This window comes from Eschrichtius robustus, chromosome 18 (assembly GCF_028021215.1).
Source record: "Eschrichtius robustus isolate mEscRob2 chromosome 18, mEscRob2.pri, whole genome shotgun sequence".
In the NCBI taxonomy this organism is placed as follows: domain Eukaryota; kingdom Metazoa; phylum Chordata; class Mammalia; order Artiodactyla; family Eschrichtiidae; genus Eschrichtius; species Eschrichtius robustus.
Genome location: NC_090841.1, coordinates 73,549,413 through 73,572,729, shown reverse-complemented (window position 1 = coordinate 73,572,729; position 23,317 = coordinate 73,549,413). Strand labels below are relative to the sequence as shown.

General features: G+C 42.0%; 1 protein-coding gene across 1 annotated transcript; it reads left to right on the top strand.

Annotated features, from left to right (window-relative positions):
- The first annotated feature begins 1,431 nt into the window (after window positions 1-1,431).
- On the top strand, window positions 1,432-22,713 carry SLC10A2 (solute carrier family 10 member 2). The gene is made up of 7 exons (XM_068526613.1): window positions 1,432-1,450; window positions 2,590-3,083; window positions 9,870-9,988; window positions 14,194-14,282; window positions 15,747-15,922; window positions 18,180-18,337; window positions 20,873-22,713. The coding sequence occupies exons 2-7, from the start codon at window positions 2,707-2,709 to the stop codon at window positions 21,028-21,030; spliced, it is 1,077 nt and encodes a 358-aa protein (XP_068382714.1). The 5' UTR covers window positions 1,432-1,450; window positions 2,590-2,706; the 3' UTR covers window positions 21,031-22,713.
- Window positions 22,714-23,317: the final 604 nt, after the last annotated feature.

Below are 23,317 nucleotides of genomic sequence, written 5' to 3'. Positions count from 1 at the left end.
GCCTGAATTAGAATGCAGCTGAAGTTCAGGGTATTAATTAATTGCGAATCTCTCCGATACTTGAATAGAAGGCCTCTTGAGCCTTAATGTGCAAATTTATGTAAAAACAATGTGAAAATTAGAAATGCATTGGCACCTTTTTTTTAACCAGAACTGTAGCGCTCTGTCTAGTCAAACAAACTGCTCATTTGCAAGTTGTCTATATGCAAAGCATTCTGCCCCTGGGAGCCTCAAGTCTCCTTAGCAAGTCTTCTGAAATCTGAGGAGAGCTTTGTTCTGGTCCTGCTTTCTCTCTCTCTCCCTTCACTTTCTCTCCTGCGGACCAGAGGCTCAGTAGGCTTTCACCTGGCAACTCCAGGCACGGCCAGAACATGAAGCCCCTCCCGGGAAAAATCCTAAGCCTTCACGCCACCCGACAGGACCCCAATTTCCCTTTCCAGACCAGACCCAGTGAAGTAAAAGAGGCTGTTTGCGGGCAGGTCCTGGGCTAGCTTTCAGACTCTCGGGTGATGCTGGAGGTCAGAGAAGGGCAGCTGCTTGGAAAGCTGACGTACCCTGGGTATGTATGTGTCAAGTGCACGATTCTGCAGCTCTGCACCAGGCTGCCCCTCACCGCCCCCCAGCTTGGCTGGAGAAGAGCCAGCACAGCAGGTGCCAAGGTGCAGCGGCAGGGGGCGCATTCAGCTCATGCGCCCTTGGCTGGCTGGCACGTGAGCCGAGAAGTGGGTCAGAGATCAGGAGATGCTTGGAGCCAGCCAGCAGGGCAGGGCCAAGTCATTCCACGCCTAGGAGTGGGAAGGGAGCCCTGACGGGAATGAGCTAGCTAATCATTTAGCTGTGGGAGTGGGAAGGGTGATGGGAGAGCCAGAGGATCCCCAGGACCTGGCAAGCAGACAGGCAGAGCTGATGGCAGCCCACCCATGCGGGGAAGGCAGCTGATGAAGAGCGCTCCTGGGACAGGGGCCTGCGCCAGCAGTGAGTGTGAGTCACCGTCACCCTTTGAGGACGGGGCTCAAGGTTCTCCCAGCAGCTCAATCCAAGATGAAGCGGCCATCGTCAGGGACCCCAGGGGCTGAGGCTTTGGGCTCAGTTGGCTCCTTTGCTTGGTGGCCCCCCCTGCTGCCCATAGCTCACGTTCATTCAAGTTATGAAAAAAGTTTAATTTCGCACATCAGGTTGCTCTGTAAACACTGTTTTCAGTAAGTTCTTCAGTAAGTAAGTGACCAGTGAATTCAATTTTGACCAGCTTGGGTGCAGTTAGGGTCACCCTGATGTCAGTATCCTGAGACCAGTGTGGTCCCCGGGTCAGCACCGTCACCGTGAACCGTGAGCTTGTCAGAAATGCGGACGCCTGAGGCCCACCCCAGACTTCCAGATTCAGAATCTGCATTTTCACAAGACCCACCCGGGAGTTGTGAGCACGCTGAGTTTGGAGAAGCTCTTTTCTAAGGTATTTCTCTCAGTCGCCTCCAAGCCAAACTGAGTTTCAGTATTTCCAGTTATCTGCTGGGTAACCTTGAATAAAGCACTTCGTTTCCTAGACTCTCAAGTCCTCATCTGTGAAATGGGGATGCTAACGCTATTTAAGGTGATTAAATTGAATAATAAATTAGAATTTGTCCTATAAATTGTGAATCATGATCCAAATATTCAATGTTATTCTTATGCTGCATCCTGACCCAAAAATTGTATTATAAACTCCTAAGAACAGGAAGAATCTCTCCTCTACTTCTTTTTTATCTTCCCTATATGCTGAGGACAGCTTTCTGCTCATAATAAGTTTGACCATTTGACACGCACAGAAATCAACCTCCCTTGGAACCTCAGATTTCCCCCCCCCCAAAAAAATTTCTAATTTCCATTCCTGACGTCAAGCACAAAGAGCTCCCATCACTTTGACCTAATCCTCTGAGGTTCATCCCTCCAAATAATTGTACTGTCTCTTGCTATGAAGCACTTTGTTACCATGGCAACACATACATAATTGTGTGTGTAAGTAACTGACAGGGGCTTTCCTGGCCGCCTTTCCACCAGACAGAACAGGAAACATCCTACCCTCCTGCATGTTACTCTCCCACAGGTTTGCATCAAGACCCTACAAGTTTCTCAAGCGTAAATATTCTTTATGCATACTATAGACCAATACACACAGACAGAATAATACAGCAGGAAAACTAGTAAGGGAGGAAATTGATGGTCTGGGTTCCAGCTCAGAGTCTGATACTAATCAGCAATTTGATTTGTCACAAGGCACTGGACTTCTCAGGACCCAGTCACCCCCATTGCAAGGAGATGCTTTCCTGCGGCTTAACCCTTACAATGTTCTGTAATAGTCTGAGTTGAGTTTAAGCGTCATTTAACTGAGATTATTGAACAAAGCTTCCCAGCATTAAACATTAACACAGCTCTTTTTATATGGCAGAGTTCATTATCATGTCAATAAATGATTAATTAGAATTCTCTGTCTGGACCAATAATTTGGCAGGACTTTCATGATTCATAATTTGTGCTGTGTTGTAAGGTTACCTCTCGAAACTGACATACTAGCATTTATTGTTTTTTATTGCCTCTCTGAGGTGGCTTTTGAAGGAGACACCAGGTGACATATGTTTAAAAAGGGTTTAAAAGTTTGACGCAGTTGGAGTAGACAGTACAGGACGAGCGCTTCTGTGGACCTCTGTGTGCCTTTGAGCAGAAAAGCCAGCAATGAATAATTCAACGGTCTGTTTGGCCAATGCAACAGTTTGCGATGGCGCGTCCTGTGTGGTGCCAGAGAGCGATTTCAACACCACTCTAAGTGTGGTCCTGAGCACGGTCTTAACCATCCTATTGTCGCTGGTGATGTTCTCCATGGGATGCAATGTGGAAATCAAGAAATTCCTAGGGCACATAAAGCAGCCGTGGGGCATATGTGTTGGCTTCCTCTGTCAGTTTGGAATCATGCCCCTCACAGGATTCGTCCTCTCAGTGACTTTTGACATCCTCCCCATCCAAGCCGTAGTGGTGCTCATCATGGGCTGCTGTCCGGGAGGAACCACCTCCAACATCTTGGCCTATTGGGCTGATGGCGACATGGACCTGAGGTAAGATATCTAAACCTCCCAGTACCGCAATCACATTGAATTAATCTTCTCAGAAGCCTATGGCGTTGTGAATGTCCGTCTGATCTGCCATTGATCTAGGGTCCAACTAAGAATTGAAACAGGAGACGAAATGCCTTGATTCGCCTTCCTACGCAGCTGCTTAGCTCTGCGAATTTAGGGGTTCTATTTTGTGTTTGTGTTTTAAAATCTAACTCAGTTAACAAGGAGCTGTATAATTGCTGTTTCTCTTTGGGGAAAGAGTCAAAGTTTTTCAAAAAAGAAATCCTTTCCAAGCCACAAGCTGCAGCTGAGAAAGTTTTCCTTGTTGGTATCAGAAAAAAAAAAAACCACTTTCTTTGTGGTGATGAGGAGCTTTGAATGCAATCATGAAACTAAATTGTTCATTAAAAGTTAGAACCTAGGATGAGACAATGACCAAGTACAGCCAGTTTTTTGGACAAGCTTTTTCTTGGTATAAGGTGTAAGAAAGATTTTGTACATTTGCTTCACTTCTACTGGCATTAAACAAAAAAGAAAAGAAAAAAGAAAACCACTACAACAGCTTTTTAAAAATTATGCTTACCTTCCTATAAAATAAACAGAAAATGGTTTCTCTGCTTCCCACAGAGTAATCTAAATTGCAATGTTTGCCCAATTCATCCTGTGCCAGTCTGAACTAGCACCAGAAAAAGAAAAAAAAACGAATAGGAATAAGACGAAGCAGTAATGTGAGGACACCAAGAATTTTAATGCTGCAAGTTGAATAGACAAATGTCTTTTTCCTTCCCTCACCATTCCTCATTTCCTGTGAAAGGTATGCATTTCTGCAAACCAGCCAGGAGTCAGTGTAACGAGTGCTTATTAAATACTGTACAGTAGGCAATGGGCTCTGTGCATCACGTTATAACACTCAGAAGCAAGAAGCTCATGTGTAGAAATGTAACCAGAGCAAAATGTCAGACTGGATTCCAGGTTGATCCAGTGCCTAGTGGGCAACTGGAAGCCTGCCAACTGAGCCCGGCTGGTGCCTGTTTCTCCAGAAGCTTTAGAAAAGCCATACAAACGATATACCTTCATGTGACATCTCTTTCACGTAAGGAAATACCATCTCTTCCTTGCAATAGATTTTTTTTCTAAGGAAAGTCCTGTGAGGAGCAAAGGATGGCAGGTGCTCTTCAGGTTTAGTTAATCTGTGAACCACCGTATAGCGATAAGGCCTTGTTAGATTTCAACTTAGTGTGACCTGGATGAAGGCACAGAGGTGAGAATTCTACAGACAAGTTGAGGGGAGTGAACTGAATTGAATACAGGACTTTGCCACCAAACAGCTTTTACATAATATTTGTAACTTTTTAACAAAACAGAAGAGTCTTGTACCTCCACGAGATGCCACGCGTGTCATCATTCTGTAAGACAGAAGAGTGTGTGTGATGCTGAGTTGGGCAGCTACTGGGGCAGATTCCCTTCTGGGGGCTGAAACTGTAAAACCCTAACCTAAAAACTCTAAGTTACACTTTCCTGTGGTTTTAAGGAAATCTTATTTCTCTGGAAACAGGAGATGATTATGTAATCTTATCTCCCTCGTATAACAATTCCTGTAAGAAATAAAAATATTAAGAAATAAGAACCAGAATTAGAATTTGAAACCTCGGTGGAAAACCCCCAGCTGAATCAGTATAGATGAGTCCTTCAGCAAGTCCTCTAATGGGACACGTGGCATTGAGAATTGTTAATTTTCATTCTAGAAAGTGTGCACTCCACAGATCTCCCTTGTCTTGTGAACAACACCAGCACCCATCCAGTGCAGTCATCACTGGATCTCTAGCATCTCTAGCAACTTCACCTATCCAGAACTCAAACAAGACCCAATGAAAGACTCTGCACACCCAAAGTAAATCATACTTCATCTCATAGATGTTCCTCACACAGGACCCACTCACTCTCCCAATTGTAAAGCTCTAAAACTTCTTCCCAGCACAGAGGGTGAAAAACAAGAAGTGGGGTGGAGCAAGTTGTTAGAAGGAGCAGGCCTATGTCCCACAGCAGCCAGTGGCCCCAAAAGCCTGACTGCAAATGAAAAGATCAAAATGCCTCCAAAGCAAAGAAGATAAGTCAGAAAGCACAGCAGCTCTGCATCACTATTTTAGGGACAAACAGCTCTGTAAGCATATCACCCAGAAGACATCACCGTATTTCAGTGGAACAAGTAATAATGATAACGCATGATCACTGAAAGGAGGTTAAACTATGCCACTAGGAAGATGATGACATTATGCCTTGCATATGTTAGAGGAAAAACTGTTGAAATATTCCTTCAGAGCAAATTAAGAAAGTAACACCTCAGCTACTGGGAAACAGTTTTCCAACACTTTTTATTCTTCTGGAATGAGCAGTGGATAACTAAAGTCTCATGATCATTTATGTAGATACAATTCTATCTACCCTTTATATTTCCGATTCTGTCCTCTTGGAACTTTACCTTCTCCATTTCCACTTGAACTCTCGCAATGGCAGCCAAGATATGACTGTTTATTCCAACAGGTATCTGCACTAGTTGATCAGATACCATATAACGCGGGCAAAACAACTCCATCTGGCTTTAACTTCCTGGATGTGGTTCCTGGGAGAACCAAATCATCTCCCCTTCACGCTGTCATCTCTTCCAAAACCTGGGAAACCATTGCATTCTGCAGTCTCTGGTGACTTAAACACAAACACACACACACACACACACAAATAGCAAAAAAAGCAGACCTTGCTAATGGAATCCTTGCTCATTGTAATACAGCAAGTAATATTTCAGCTCCTTCCCAGACCACTCCAGCCTAGAAAGTTGTTGTAGGAATCTGATCAGTGAACAAGTATTTTCACCTGTTCTAGCTCTGCCGTGGGTGCATTATGAACAAAATGTCTCAGGGAGAAATGAAGGTGGTGTTCTCAGGTGAATTTGCTGGTGGCCCACAGTTTAGGGAACAAACACAGAGACTTCCACCCCCTTGTGTCTGCTGTACACCCAAAGACTCCCCATTTTTTAATCTTTCCTTTCTTTAGCAATGGCCTCAGTCACACTACACAAGGATTTTCCTTCCTATTTTCCTTTTTAATTTTTTTAAATTTTTGTTGGAGTATAGCTGATTTACAATGTTGTGTTGTTAGTTTAAGGTGTACAGCAAAGTGAATCAGTTATACATATACATATATCCACTTCTTTTTTTTTTTTTTTGGATTCTTTTTCCATACAGGCCATTACAGAGTATTGAGTGGAGTTCCCTGTACTATACAGTAGGTCCCTATTAGTTATCTATTTTATATATACTCGTGTGGGTATGTCAGTCCCAATCTCCCAATTTATCCCTCCCCAACCCCTTAACCCCTGGTAACCCTAAGTTTGTTTTCTACATCCATGACTCTACTCTTTTTTGTAAATAAGTTCATTTGAATCCTTTCTAAAGATTGTCGTACTGAGTGAGGTAAGTCAGACACTGAGAGACTAATATCATATGATATCGCTTATATGTGGAATCCATTTTCCTTTCTCTGACTTCTTCTTTGGGGAATTCCTGCCTATGCATCCTTTCTTCAGTTTCCCCTAATTCCTTTACTGCTATGCACCGTCTTCCCTCCCTTTGATTATTTTCTAGATTTAAGAGTTTCTAAATTTTCCTACGACAACCTTTGTTCTTTTGCCAAATGTTGTTATATTTTTCATCTTCCAACTTTGTGCTCACTGTTATTTCAGTTGTTCGAAATCCCTGACCCTCTGGCTTATCACAGATTCAAAGCAGTTCTTCCCATTTCCATGACGCAAATGTCCAGCTCCTCTCTAATCTAAGAATTAATCCAACACTATTTGAATTCCCCTTTATTTTCCCTCAGAGGACCCAAGCTTTGTTTTGCTCTGCAGCATTTCTTTGTATTTACTATCTAACATTTAGTTAGCTGTAAACTGTTAGGAACCACTCACAGTATAAGTACTCCAGGTGTATTTTAATCCTCAAACTAATCCTCTGAGGTTAGTACTATTATTTTCTGCATTTAATAGATGATAAAATTAAGCCTCCTATCCTTGACAGAGGTCATAGTCAGTACATGTGAGAGTCAGAATCGGAATCCAGACCTATTCACTTATCCCTATCCAGACTCTTAACCTCTGTTCAACACTATTTCTATCAATCATCATGTCTCCACCTTCTAGCCCCACCTGTATACACTTCTTTTGATCTTTCAAACTTGGTGTTTCATTTCTAATATGATTATAATCTTTGCATTCCTTATCACTGACTTCACCAAATTCCTCAGCATTCACTGAATTCTCATGTATTGCTTTCTTTTAATTCCAAAAAGAAAAAAGAAGGAAAAAAATTCCCCCTGGCAATGAACAGGACTAAGGCAAGAATTTAAACCAAGAGATTTTTTTTTCTGATGTTTTCTCTTATTCCAATATAAATGCAGGGTATAGTATTTCCATTGTTGACATCTTTGCTCTTTGTAGAACTTCAAATGTTTTATGTAAAATGATTCTTTCCTTGCTAATTTATTCTCCTACATTGTTCCTTAAAATCGTTTATCTGAGTTGGTCTTCATCTCGTTTTGAGGGGTTCTGGCCATCTGCTCTCTTGCCCCTCTGCAGCACCTCATGGTCAAGGCGGCCACTAAATGTAAACCGTTCCCTTCTCCAACTCCTGTTTTGTCCCTTCTCGTGGCCTTTCAGAAACCATTCTTGCCAAACTCAAACCAGGACACAACTTCATACACTGTCTTAGCAATGAGTCAGAATTGAAGCTTTCAGAAGGAAATTTGAAAGACAAACAAGGAGAGAAACAGACTTCCTTCTAAAAGTTGTTCTCATGGTTTAAAACCAAAGATGGTCAGCCTTCTCTCCATTGTGATCCAGGTAATGAACACTGCCCCTTCTCCACCCCCATCCCATCATCTCCACTCTGGAAAGCATATTGGATGCATTGGAATAAAAGTAATTTTATTTTGGGGATAACTTTAGATCCATCCTAATTTATTTCTTTAAATAAAAGATGAAAAAGAGAATGGCAAAGGAAGAGAGAGAGGGGAAAATCAAACTCCAGGATCTTACACATAAGTAGGACAAAGCACTATTTGTAACAAATTAACTTATTATTCTGGTGTGGAACTCTGCCTTTAGCATCCTATTGCATATCTAAATTAAGTTAACCTGTCACCATAACAGATCGAACTTCTTGGAAATGCTTTACATACACCCCCAGCACTGGTTATTGTTACATAATTTTAGCTGTACTAAGACAAGTATTTTTTTCTAAATCCTTTAAACATGTCTTAAGCGACTTCATTCTGGTTTTTAAGAAAATGATTATTACGCAAGGTAAGCCCCCTGATAAACACTGCCCCATCCTTGATTTTGCCAAAACTGCTTAGTTAGATGCAATGAAACGAACTTCCTCACCTCCAGCTGTTTTCCTTAGCAATGTGTAGGGTGGTTTGTGGTTTTTGGTTGTTTTTCCGGAGGGGAAGCAGGTGTTGTAAATAACTTAATATTTCCTTGAAGTCCACATATAATTCCTTTAAGAAATTACTACTCTGATAGTCTCAGTGCTACGGCTATTAAAGAAAGGGCCTTTCAGAAAAATCTCTCTAGTTTCCTGATTCTGTATTATGCTGAAACACAACACACACACACACACACACACACACACACACACACACGCAATGGCTGGATAGGGTTAGGGTTAGGGTTAGAGTTAACTGGCTTTTAATGAGCGCCTTGCATTATTCTAAGTACTGGGCTCATTGGGTCCCTTAGTCCTCACAGCCTATGAGGTGGTGATGATTATGATCTTAATTTCACATTTCTTCATTTCACAGATAAGGAAACTGGCAAAGGGAAGTCAAGTAAATTACCCATAGTCATAAACGTGGCCACTCCTGCTTCCAAGCCAGCCCGTGTCTGGCCCAGCCGTTTAAGGGCTCTGTTTCCCAGGAAGAGAATATGCCCCCGTACACAGGGCACTTTTCAGGGACCAAAAGACCTGCTCCCCAAAACCTCTCCTCCATCCGTTGCAGTAGTGCTGAAAATAGCATCATTCCATACCCTCCACCTCCAAAGCCAAAGTCCACTTATTCAACCACGTCCACTCACTCAAACACTGATGCTTCAGAAGGAACACTACCAGACCCTGGTGCTGCTGAACACCATTTGCTACATTTCTTAGCAGAGCTAGAACCCAGGCCCACCCTGCCTGCTTGCACGTTTTCCTTGGTTTTTGAAGTCAGCTTCCTCTCCTTCTCTCAGGCTTCGGGCATTAGGGGAATAATTTGTCTGCTTTAAGGAAAGACATTGAGGCTTCCTCCCTTGGATGTGCGTTCTCCTCCAGGGGCCACGGAGGCCCCTCTCATCCCGAGCAGACACAGCAAAGCCCGTGATATCTTGGCGGGTATAAATGTGTTTGCTGTTCTCTGATTGGAGGTTCAGAGGGTGGCATGTCCAAGCACCTTGTACCTTGTTTAACAATGAGTTGAAACAGTCACGAAATATCTTCTCTGATCCTTGAGAACCCATGGGGAGGGAGGGGTGGCACAAGACCAAGTAGAAAGACACGAAATACAGATCTCACCATCTTGCCCCAGGCGTGGCCCTGCACAGACCAGGGTACGTGTGTATTTCTGTCCGGCGGACCGGATGGTGCTGCTGGCGGAGGGTCTTCGGCAGGAATTTCTAATCGCGCCCTGAAAAATGAAACCACCTCTCCCGTAGAGAACGCAGGTGGCTGTATCACGCTGCCCGTTTCCTTTCAGCATCAGCATGACCACGTGCTCCACGCTGCTCGCCCTGGGGATGATGCCGCTGTGCCTCTTAATCTACACCAAAATGTGGGTCGACTCTGGGATAATCTTAATTCCCTACGATAAAATAGGTAAGTCATTCCTCCACCAGACGGCTTAACCCGGCCCTCCTCGCCTCTGCTTGTCCCTGGGTAGATCCTCAGGCCAGGCTCAGACCCAGCTAGACCTTACTTCTTGCACCAGCAGTAGTTGGTGCCCAGTGAGGATTTCAGGACAAGTCTCGCCTGCGTTTGAATGAGGATTGGCCGAAGCTGAATTCCAAAGCTTGACGCTGTGGGAGAACTGGTTTTGTCCTCCATTGAAATCACCAGGGAGGGGCTGACGGAACGGACCCCCGTGCACAGCCGTGTGGGCCTGAGGAGGCTGGAGCTGCCGATGCACAGGAGGCTCTGTCCTGCCCTTATCCCAGGGGGCAACGGGTCCAGGGTGCTCCGGAACACTCGTATGGAACGAATACAAAAAGCATTCTATCTATGATTTCAAAATAGGGCACCCGGTAAGCAATGGCCATGAGAACCCTCCACACATAAATAGTGAGTTCCATGAGAAACACACTATTTATAACCCTCCACTGGGAACCACGTCGTGATTCAGAAGTTGATCTACTGGCTCAGCTTGTGTACCAGGCCCTGGGAGTCAAATGTGCAAGTTATAACTCTGTCTCCACTCAGCTCCCAGATGGTCACCCCCAGCCCCAAAGGGCTTTATTTCCTGTTTCTGGGAGAACAAATATTGGTGGGAGATTAAGTCATTGGTGGAACATGGGGTCAAGGGCAGGACAAGATAGTTCCTGGTCTACCCAAACCAGGCATCCGCTAGAACCATGGTCATCAAAGATGAGATGTAAGTGAACTAGTACCTCAGTACCAACTGCCAGCTACTTGACATGCTAAATAGTCTTTTTTCAGCTGACCTTGCAGACCAGTGTCTCCCTGATGGGCTGCCTCAAAGAGGTGCAGGGGTCCTATGGAAGGGAACATGTGAGCAAAGACTGAACGGTGCCTCAGAAAGATGTTTGTAAACAGGATTCCTGTTGACATGGGAAGCTGGACTGGATGCCTTCCATTTCTAAGAAAAATCGTTTCTGTGATAAAAACATGATTCGGGTCTACACAACTGAGTTAGAACAAACTTGGGAACACTCACGGGGGACAATCTGTATTGCAATATTTTCAGACAGACTCTACTCTATTCCTACCATGGCCATTAGACATCCTCCCCACACATACAAAAAAGTGGTCCTTTTTGGCACACCTTGTTCAGTATGGGGTTTCTCCTCACGTGGTCCTTCTACTGACCCCAGGGAACTCCTTCCTATCAGATGTCATCTCCTACAAGCAGGCTTTAGGGTGACCCTGTACAGCCACCTGCCTGTGCCTTACACTGCTCAACTCTCAGTCTGCTCCCTGGGAGGACACCTTCCTTCAAGGTAAAGAGTGCAGTTTGCTTGAGTGGTGTGTACTGTAGGCCTCTCACAGAATGTGTCTGTTGAATGAGGAGTTTTAATTCTATATTATTTGTTGTTTAAGAAAAAAAATTTAAGCCTTAAAATATTCTCCTCTTGATAGTCATTCCCTCCTGGAAAATGCCCCATGGCAATATTGGGAAATTCTAACTACAGTGTGAATGACTGATAGCACCTTCTTCAATGTGAATACATTTTGAAAGGAAGAGAAAGTGAGTCATTAGTACCTGAAAGGAGGAAAAAGTCATCCTACAAGGCATAAAGGGCAAAAAGAAAAGAAAAAAGAAAACAGAAGGGGAGAGAAATGAAGAGGAAAAGATAAAAAGTTTAAAAATGAGAGTTTGAAAAAACAAAAGTATTAACTCTGCTTATTCACCATTTTGTCCTTGTTCTTTTTCCAGCCTAACCTTCTTGCTACCCTTTAATGTAGAAAACACACAACCTGATTAATTCACAAGATGTTTTCGATACTTTCTCAATGAGGCAATTAAGTAAGGCTCGGGGTATGTGTTTAATTTGTCCAAGATGACCAGGGAGCTGGAAATAACCCTCGGCCTGCTCTCCACTCTGCTCCATTGGCCGGCCTATTGGGCCCAGTTTCCGTACAGTGCTCACCACATTCTGATGATTCAATAAACACCCCCTGAGCCCCTTCAGATGGTGACATCTGGATGGAGGAGGGAGGCAGCTTGCGCAGCTGGTACCACTGCAAACACTGCAGAAAGCTCCCGTGCCACCTCTTCCATCCCTTGCATGTCTAGGACCACAACCTGTGTATCCACTTCCCCATCTGATTCTCACAACAGCACCATGCATTAGACATAATTCTACCCACTTCACAAACGATGAAACTGAGGCTGGGAGGCTTAAATGATTCACATGGTTCTCACGGTTTGCGAATAAGGTTCGGGTCCGAGTCTGTCTGACTCCAAGTTCTACCCCGTGACTCTGTTTCCCACTCGCTTTTCTTCTTTTTTCTTTGTCCCTTTCTTCCCTCTTGTACCTGCCGTGTAAACTTGATTAAAGACCAAGCTATGGTTCGAACAGTGCAACTGTAAGCGATGCTCTCTTGTCTCAATGGACAGGCGTTTGCCACAGAGAGCTCAGGCACGTGGGGAATAAGAAACACAAATCTCTAGGCCTCTGGGGAGTAAAGAATTCCAGGTGGGAGTCACACACTCTGAGTGGGATGAAGGGCGAAGAGTGTCTTTTCCAGCCAACTTCGAGTCCCGGAAAATCTTTATCCGGTCTCGTCTGGTCAAGAGGGGAAATGCAATTCTGCCATTATCTTTGGCCACTGGTCCTGCTTGTCTGTTTATCTGGTAGCCTTGGGCTGCCCCCAAGAGATTAAGACTCAGCAAAGAGGGGCCGAACATGGGCTGGGCGGCCTTTGCACAGATCCAACACATGGCAAATACATTACCAAAACCTAACCACACTCACATTCCAATCACAGTACTGACACCCAGATTTAAGTGACTGCAGTACAACCAATTTGTATCAAGACGGCTTTCCTTTAAGGCCTACAAACATCCATTTAGGGAATAGTCTGGACACCCAGAGGAGGAAGTCTCCTCCCAAAGTAGCAGGATGTAAGGATACCCAAAGGGGATTTTTCTGGGGGCTCTGACCAGTACCTCCATCAGTGACCTTTTTCATTTCCTTTATTCCATCATTTTCTCCTTTACTCTTTCATCCCTAATTTTTTTTTTTTTCTTTTCCTGCTCTTGGTACCCTTAGCTATTACTTAATCCCACTGAGTAATTTCTGGGAAAAAGTAATTGCAGACCCTCATATCACCAGGAGGGACAGAAGGCTATAAAGACATTATGTTTTCATCACTATTATATTCATTTTAAGTTGATATTTACAGCCCTGGAATCTAGAATCCATTTCCCAGTCCTAGTTCAATCTACTCCAATACCAAACAACAACCGCTCTCAGAATCTCATTATTCAATTCCACTTTCTCCTACTACTTTAAAAGGATGTTTGAAAAAGAAACAGCCTGTGAGAAGTTAGAAGTTGTTTGGCGCCATATTATATAAAAGCAGCCATCGGACAAATGAGTGTTAAATAACATGGAGAAACAAACCACATGTCACAAGAACAGCGGTAAATTTAACACAGAGAAACTGAAGTATGACTCTTTTATCTGGCTGGGTGGGCACATTCCTGCAAAGAATTTTAATTACTTGAGAGGTCGACAAATATATTATCTCATGGAAAATTTAAAGCATGCTTTTTCAACCTATTCTTTCACTTCTCTGCTGCAGATTTGAATCACCCAAGTCAGTCTTAACCAGAAGTCATTAACCACAGAATGCCTGGAGAATTTTGAAATTTTTTCTTTTACGTCTACTACCGTGAAGTAACAGACAGATGTTAAATATCATCTTTGTACACCCCAAGAATATACACACATACACACACACACACACACATACACATACTTTGAAAAGGTATTTTTCCTAGGATATAAAGATCCCAAGGCTACATAAGCCAAGATTCTGACAAATTGAAACCAAAAGATATTGATTGGCAGTATAAAGAACTCTAAAAAAAATTAATCCAGGATTTAGGGAAAGGATTTATATCATCAATATTATCAATTTTCCACCAGTAATATTGAATTATTTACTGGAGTAGGTAAAGAAGTAGAGTTTGGGGGGTGGGTTGTTCTTTCACTTATTTAGTGTATTCAAGAAGGGAGCCTGATCTACATCCTAAACCTTTTTGGGGGCTGCTTACTCTTGTTTTCCTCTTTCCTGTGCCGTATTCTGTTGATCAAATTGCCCTCTGTCACCTTTAGGTATATCTTTGGTGACTCTTATTGTTCCTGTTTCCATTGGAATGTTTGTTAATCACAGATGGCCCCAAAAAGCCAAGATCATACTTAAGGTAAGTGTCCCATGCCACAGGCAGCATGGTCAAGTGCCCCAGAGTGTGCACTGCAGTGATGGATCTCTCCATCTACTGAACTGGTTTTTCTCACTGTATTATAAAGCCCCTTCTAGAGGGTCTTAAAGTTATTAGACATGCAGCCCACTCTTCTAGAACGCCCTTCCCTGTCCCAACCACAGGGCAAGTTTCTATTCCACCCTTTGAGATTCCCAATTCAAACTTCACCTCTTGGTTTTATTCTACTCTGTACACCAACAGCACTTTGCTTTTATCTCTGTTATGTGGGTTTGTATTATAAAATATATCAAGACAGCTGTCTTAGAAAAGAAATCGTATCTTTCTTATCCCCGTATCTATATGGCCAGTTCTGTGCCTGGCAATTGGTAGATTTTATATACACATTTATATATACATAAAAATAATAATAAATAACTATGTATATAAATGATGATATACATAATTAGTAACAATTCATTCCCTTTTACCAACTATATTCTAGCCACCTGATGGAGATAGACAATATAGATGATATAGACAAAGATAGACATGGATAGATTCCACTTCTCAGGGGGGCAAAATAAGCCACTTGGTGTTCTTTGTTTCTCTGGACCAGAAAAAAAAATGTTAACATCCCCAATTTTTTTTTAATGTGAAAAGGAGAAAGCAATAACAGTGTTTTGTTTGCCCATGACTTTCTAAATTTATTTATTTATTTATGGCTGTGTTGGGTCTTCGTTTCTGTGCGAGGGCTTTCTCTAGCTGCAGTGAGCAGGGGCCACTCTTCATCGTGGTGCGCGGGCCTCTCGCTATCGCGGCCTCTCTTGTTGCGGAGCACAGGCTCCAGACGCACAGGCTCAGTAATTGTGGCTCACGGGCCCAGCTGCTCCGCGGCATGTGGGATCTTCCCAGGCCAGGGCTCTAACCCGTGTCCCCTACGTTGGCAGGCAGATTCTCAACCACTGCACCACCAGGGAAGCCCACCTTTTTAACTTTTATAGAATTTTATCTCCATTTTCTCATTATCATAACAATCATAAAAGGTGACTCAGGTAAGATTTCATCCTCAATTACAGATGAAAAATCTAAGACTCAGAGAGGTTTCGTGATTGACCTGAGGAAGGCAGGCGGGAGGAGTTGAATCTGGAAGCCGGCTCTTCTAGTTCTTATTGGAGTGGGTTTTCTTCCTCTCTGACCAGGATAATTTGCAACTAGAACGTCTTCTTCACGCTAACTGAGTACGGACACTCAATTGGTCCTGTTAATCTTCTTAAAAATTAAACCGTGGGACAAGCACCAGCGTTTCTGGTGGGTCTACCACAGCCGTCAGGCAAGGGTTACACAGAAAGATCACTTATTCTCACTTTCCCAGAGAGAAAGAGATGCTTAGGCTTCTTCTCTGACAAGAACACTTGGATTTGCCTTGACTCACGATTGTTGCATCTGCTCGTGTCTTTCTTCCAGGTCGGGTCCATCACAGGCGCCCTGCTGATTGTGCTCATAGCTGTGGTCGGAGGAGTTCTGTACCAGAGTGCCTGGATCATCGAGCCCAAACTCTGGGTGATAGGAACCATATTTCCCTTGGCCGGTTACTCCCTAGGGTTTTTTCTGGCCAGAATAGCTGGTCAGTCCTGGCACAGGTATGGTGTTTTGGTAAATCAGACTAGGGATTTTCTTCTGTAATAGCTGCTGTATTTGTTTGCTGGTGCTGCTGTAACAAAGCACCACAAACAGTGGCTTAAACAACAGAAATGTGTCTCCCAGTTCCGGAGGCTAGATGTCCAAAATCAATGTCAGCAGGATTGGCCCTTTCTGAGGGATAAGGGGGATCTGTTCCAGGCCTCTCTCCTTGGCTGGTAGATGACCATCTTCTAGCTATTTCTCTCCACATTGCCTTCCTTCTGTGCATGTCTCTGTGTCCAAATTTCCCCTTTTTATAAGGACACCAGTCATATTGAATTAGGGTGCATCTGAATCACCTTGTCTTAACTAATTGTATCTTTAGTGACCCTATTTCCAAATGAGGTCACAATCTGAGGTACTGAGGGTTAGGACTTCAGCATATGCATTTGGGAAAATACAATTCAACCTACAACAGCTGTACGTACTGATGCAGATTCAAAGTTTCTCACCTGTAATAACATTACCCTATTTCTGAATACATCACTCTATATAGACTCATTCATCCCTAAATTATTATGCAAGTCCCCCAAAAAGAAAACACTGACTGCCTCTTTTTTTGTTCAAATCCTCCTGGACCATTCCCCCTACGGTGCAAGTTGGGCTCTTCCATTGTCACACGTCCTTATTCTCCAAACAAAGTGACTTCAACCAAATTACCCAGGTTGGCCTTGTGATCCACAAGGGTTCCTCAGGCCAGAAACAGGATGCACTCATCATCCACAAAGTGCTGGATATTAGAACTTGTTTTAGCGTGTATGGGCTTTCCTCTCCGACTAGAGCATCGGAATCAATAGTCAGAGAGAAAAGCAGGTGTCGGAGCTGGTACGTGTATGAGGTCAAGGACAAGGTGGGAGGTAGTGGACAGTGGAAAGGGTGTGATGTGAGTCAGGCTGACCCACCACTCACCCACGGTGGAACCCCACACCAGGCACTTACTCTTCCTTTGATTTTCTCATCTGTAGAATGGGGCCAGTAATGCCCACCTTGCAGATTTTTGATCAAGATTTAACCAGAAGAACAAAACCAATTTAACAGTAAAACAACTATAACACATACTCTACCTTGAGTGTTTTCTCAGCCTCTGCTCTGTGCCCTGCACTGTTACCAAGGACGTAATTGAAAGGGGTGACATGAACCCCCTCTGCCATTTATGGAACATTAATATAAATGAGCCTGCTCCTTTCAGATATATTTTTTAATTTTTATATATATATATATATATATTATATATATACACACACATATACATATATATATCTGCTTTCAATGTGTATATATTTATTCAACATGTAATTTTATTTTACAAATAAATATATAAATTTAATCAATATTATATTTAGTAAGGATATATTGCTTATTAATAGATGTTATCCATATATTAAATATAATATAAATAATCTCTGTGTATATATGCACATATAGAAATAGATGACACAGATACTTCCACTGCTCAGAGGGCAAAATAAGCTAATTGGTGTTCCTTGTTCCTCTGGACAAGAAAATATTATAATCCCCAATTTTTTTAATTTGAAAAGGAGAAAATAATAACAGCGGCTTTTGTTTACATAAAGCTTTTTAACTTTTGTACAGGTTTATGTCCATTTTCTCATTACCATAACGATCATAGGGTGACTAGAGCAAGATTTTATCTATGTATATGTAGAGAAAAAGTGATAAAATATTTATTTATATTATAATGTATTATCTAATAATATGTTAATAAGTTACGTATTTGTTTAATATAAATAAAACTATATAGTGAATAAATACATACATTAAAAACAGATATATGTATACACACATACATATGTACTTGTTCTCATATCTGCTTTTTTTCCGGAGTAAATATTTTTTTTAATTGAGGCTTAATTGACAATGTTGTGTTAGATTCAAGTGTACAGCAAAGTGATCGTTATACATATATGTATATTATTTTTCCGATTCTTTTCCTTTATAGGTTATTACGAGATATTGAATACAGCTCCCTGTTCTAGACAGTAGGTCCCCTTGCTGTTTACCTATTTTATATACAGTAGTATGTATCTATTAATCCCAAACTCCTAATTTATCCCTCCCCGCCCCCCGCTATCCCCTTTGGTAAGCGTTAAGTTTTCTATGTTCATATCTGCTTTTAATGTTATACAATAACAAAGCAAAACAACTACACCCCAAACAAACCAATGAAAACATAGGTTCTCGGAACATTTCTTTCAGGTGCCGAACAGTTGCTTTGGAAACAGGGATGCAGAACACGCAGCTGTGCTCCACCATCGTCCAGCTCTCCTTCACTCCCGAGGAGCTCAACCTCATATTCACCTTCCCGCTCATCTACAGCATCTTCCAGATCATCATGGCAGCAATACTCTTAGCACGTAAGGAACACTGACCACATTTCATTGTGATGTGCTTCTTTGAGAAATCCTGGAGTTGCTAGTATGGCATTTTTTAATTCCCTTTTTCTGGCAGTGAAGTCAACAGGTAGGAAAAGCCACCCATAATATTATCACGACTTCCCAACTGCTGATGAAAAAAATTATAATCTTAACAAAACGTTCTAGTAAAGGGTATTTTTAAGTGAAAAGTAATGGAGGTTGATTCGCTCCACTGACTTTCTTTTTCTCAGTAATTAAGGAGCATATTAACCTGTTAGGACCATTTTATAGTGTGCCTTCCTACCTGCTTCCAGGAACCCTGAACTGGTCATTTTTCTCAGATCATCATCTTGATATTCTTAGTATATATGTAGGATATTTATCAGAAAATTAGTATACAAGGGATATTTATCAGGCTAAGTTGTATCGGAAGACACGTATGTATGTGCATATATGTGTGTATATATATATTTTTCTTTTTATAATAACCATACAATTGAAATAGTTGAAGCAAACATGTTCTTTATTTCAAGTACTAAGAATAGCCAACTTGATTTCTAATTTCACTCTAATGTAGCATATAGCTTTGATCCATTAGCCCTTGCCACCTGCTGGCTTTCACCTACTTGAAACTTTTCTTTATATTTTGTTTTCTAAGGACTGGTCATATTTGACCTTTATTTTCAAATTCTGGGGATTTTGGGGGGGGGGGTGGTTTAATAAAGAAACTTCCTCTTTAAGCTTAGTGGCATTTTAATGAGGATTGTATAGTGAAAGTGAATGAAAAAATAATGTGACTCTTAAGTGATACAATGACCAGAGGTACAGTTTTGTATAGGTTGAGGTTTGGTTTTTCACTTAGCTCCAACAGATGTTCAACTGGCCCATAGGAGTTCATCATTCTCCGGGCTATCATCTTGAATGTCATTCTCGAAGCAGAGTTTTCCTTTCCAGTACAGGACCCTCTGGACCCATTAGAAACGTTCCACTGACTTATCCCTGGCACAGGAGGGAGGGCTCCATGGTCTAATTACCTTGTTTACCTGTATGATGGAGATGTGCCAAGTTTGGTACACTGTGGGATTTTCCCAAATAATACTAGTGGTGTCTACTAGCCAAACCAGAGAAAGTAGATGGGTGATAGGACAATTACATAGATTTACTAGTTAAATAACTAATTCAAAAGGGCTTAGTAGATAAGCTGAAGGAGTAATGGAAAAGTGGGCAATAGTGTTGGTCTTGTATTTTCCCACAGTTTTAGCAGCAAGAATGAAAACAAGGATATGCAATGCCGGGAAACATATTTTGGTGTAAGGATTAGAAGTCTAAATATTTGGGGGAACAAGGAAAGGAAAGAAGGAAGGGAGGAAGGAAGGGAGGGAAATAAATAGTTTGGCTAAATAAAATCGGTGATAAATTGAGGGACTCCCAGCTCAAAACAGTTTATAATAAAAGTGTTGGGATATTGTAATTAACCACAAGCTCAATTCAATAGAGTCAATAGCTCAGTGGCTTCAAAACTAATATATTAGAAGGGCAGAGACCATCCAAGGGGATATTGACCTTCACATATTAAGACCTTGGAAGCAGGCTATTGTCTCTCTCAGCTGTGTATCATCACAAGAGTTAGTGTTTACTGAGCACTTACTACTCTCCCAGGGTTGTGCTAGGCCCTTTACCATTTTATCTCACAATTGCCCTGTGAGATAGACAGTATTATTATACCAATTTTAAGTGTGAGGTATTGGAAACTGAAGGTGCCAATAAATAATACTTTCTTTTCCCCTGTAGACTTTGGAACCAGATGAGAAGTAGAAGAAAAAAGAATCAGATATTTAGATAACAAAATAGCACTTGATAAAGCTTAATTAGAAAATATGGCTCAAAACGACGACCACATGGGCTTGGTAATACCATCCCTCTCCACTGCTTCCTACATGTGCGTTTAGCACACGTATACACACGTCAACCGCAGGCCAGTCTGTCCAGGTGTGAGCTGACCTCAAAAATATGCCGAGAAATGGCTGCCACCAGAGACTGGCAGTTTCATGGAAGAAAGGAGGGCTGATCACCCATCAGCCAAGGCTCCCCCATCGTAGGAAAGAGAGAGTGAAGGCTGGGAGAGACAGTTATTCCAGCTCAAGTCCTCCAACACAGACCAGTAGACCGAGGTCCTGACAATGCCCCTTAGCTTGTAGCATATTATTGAGGACTAGCACATAACCGGGAGATAGCAGGGACAGAATAAATGTTTGCTGTTGTTGTTATTGGTGAGTACCACCTACAGGGCTGATGCCTGCAGAAATCAGGTGAGCAAATAGCCCTTAACTGTGTGCTAGGTCCTTCTGAAGTGCAGTCACCCCTCTTACCGTGAGCGATCATGGAACTAAGAATGGTGATCGCGCTCTCTACGTAGCCTCCAGCCCACAGAAAATGCCAACTGCTTTTTGAGACATAGATTATAATCACTGTCCAAAGTAAGTTTGCAGCTTATTATTATGAAATTTGCTTAACTTGCTGTGTATTGTTTTCTAGTCTATGTAGCATACAAGAAATGCTACAGAAAAAACAACAAGGAACTTCCAGAGGGCAAAGGCAGTGAACCAGACCCTGAGGCATCATTCCAAAAGGCGAATGAAGGATTTCAGCCAGATGAAAAGCACACACCAGTGGACCAAAAAGAAAAATTCTAAAGAACATGCATCAGCTATAACAATATTTAATTATTTGTTTTGATGGGACATTTGGCAGAAAAAACGTTAAGGAGAAAAAATTTAAGTTTGAATTGAATTCATGTATTGCTTTTGGTACCATGTGACTGGGGGTCCAAATCCTTAATGTGACAAATATTTATACATATGTACATATATATATATTCTGTCTTTGAATATGCCCCCAAAATATCCTCAAACCTCAGACTAAACCCAACAAAAGAAACACTGAGAATTTAATAACCAAATTAGAATCAAGCCCATAACTCGTCAAGGGTTTTGTATAACCATTGCTCTGCTGTGGGAGTCCAGTGATGCCCACTTGATTTTTTTAGGAAAAACAGAATTCTTTCAAATGGCTTGAATTTGGCAGCTCTTCAAGCCCTGGAGAGAGACTTCCTCTAGGCTTGCCTGTGTGACCCTGGCTACTATGACAGCTATTTGGTTCATATGAAGCTCCCACAGTAGGCAACATAGAGCAGGGACGTGGTGGAAGACACAAAGACAGAAGTATTGGAAGAAACTCGACTGCTCTAGTGGGTGAACTCCATTCAATGGGAGATTATGGGAGGTACATGGAAAAGCACAGGTAACAGAAACTTGCTTGCAATGCAAGACAAGAGTCAATTAGATGTGCAGAAATAAGTAGCGGTAAGAATGAAGTCAGGGAGCCACGCGGGAAGTGAGTAAGTATTAAACAGTGTTTCAGGAAGAAGAGGACAAGCCCAGGGCCCAGGAATGGGAAGAGCGTCACCAAGTGAGTCCCTGGGATTCTGTAAGCCGGTCTAACAGGAGGAAGCAAAGAGGATTTGGCCAATGGCAGTGGAGTTTCATGGCAAAGGGGAAACAGCTGGCCGACCATTGGGTGTCTGCATTACAGGGCTAATTTAATCTCCTTTCCCTCATTCCGCAGCAAGATGTGGGACCTCCTTGATTCAGTTCAGAGTGGTCTAGTTCCATTTTCTATTCAGACATTTTCACTAACTCATCCATTCCCTTTCAAATGTGTTGGTTTCCAAGGGCCTTTTGCACTTGGTTGATGCGAGTTCAGGTCCAGCTGGTGCCCCTCAACATTACAGGAACATGAATATCAGCTCTACACTTGGTTCTTCCAATACCGAGGGGGAGGGATGCTGCTTTTAAATGTTGTAACGTTTATGCCTTTTTATACCACGTTCACATTTACAATTGAATAAGGCTTCTATATTTTTTCATCATTAGACAAATATATTAAAAGGAACTAAGGATTTTTTTAAAGGCCAGTAGAGAGGTGGTACCGATCTTCCTATTAGGGAGGGTCAAAGACTGCTTCCAACAGTGCAAAAGGAAGATTTTTCAATCTATCTGTCAAGTCCCTCCTACACCTTCCTCACCAAATGGAAAACAGGCAGGTTCATTAAAGACACACTGTGAATTCATATCATAATTTCAAGACACCCAAAGTCAAGGGCCTGGATGCCAGCAGCTGCAGCAAGCAGCTTTTTCCTCCCTATTGATCCAGATATGTAAGTCAAACAGAATCTGGCTCTCTTATACGATGTGGTATCTTGCGAGTGGTTATTTTTTTTTTCCTAATGTGCTAGAGGGAAGAAAAATAGCTGAGCTTTTGCAAATGAAAACTCTCTGTTTTTAAATGAGTTTGAAAAGCTGATTAAATTATGTATTTTATTGCCTCTGTGAGTATCCTATTAAATGAATATTTTATTTTAAAGGCCTGAATAAATGAAAATAATTTTTGTAATGGTTGGTCTATTTGGGTCTTTTTGACAACTGTCAAAATGTCTTCACTCTTCAGTTAGAGAGATATAAATAAGGTGAATTTTTTAAAATGTTAAATTGCCTTTTGAAAGGTGCCTGAAAGAAACTCTTAATTAAATACTCTAATAATTAGGTCTCCCACTGATACAGACTGAGGTGGTCCCCAAGAAAATCATACTGAGGGAACATTAATCAAATATTCTTAAAGACAGTGTGACGATACCTGATTTTAAATAATGGTAAAAGTATTATGTGTACTTATAAGACCATCACCACCGTCTATGAAAAATATATATAGAGAGAGAGACAGACAGACAGACAGACAGAGAGATGCAGAGATACAGAGAGACAGAGATACTTCCATTATAGTCCTGGTGCATTAAAATCTCTCATTAAAAAGAAGAAGAAATTCAGGTTATGAACCTCATTTGACTACTCAAAGACATCACTCTGTTCTCCATCTAGGAAACTCTCACTCTCTTCCAGAAGGAAACAACTTATCTTTCTGGGA

What these genes read in the sequence shown, in the direction of transcription:
- SLC10A2 (XM_068526613.1), top strand. Translation starts at nt 2,707, where the DNA reads ATGAATAATTCAACGGTCTGTTTGGCCAATGCAACAGTTTGCGATGGC. An exon ending in GATGGCGACATGGACCTGAG is followed by an intron (nt 3,084 to 9,869) that starts GTAAGATATCTA and finishes GTTTCCTTTCAG; the next exon opens with CATCAGCATGACCACGTGCT. An exon ending in AAGCCAAGATCATACTTAAG is followed by an intron (nt 14,283 to 15,746) that starts GTAAGTGTCCCA and finishes TCTTTCTTCCAG; the next exon opens with GTCGGGTCCATCACAGGCGC.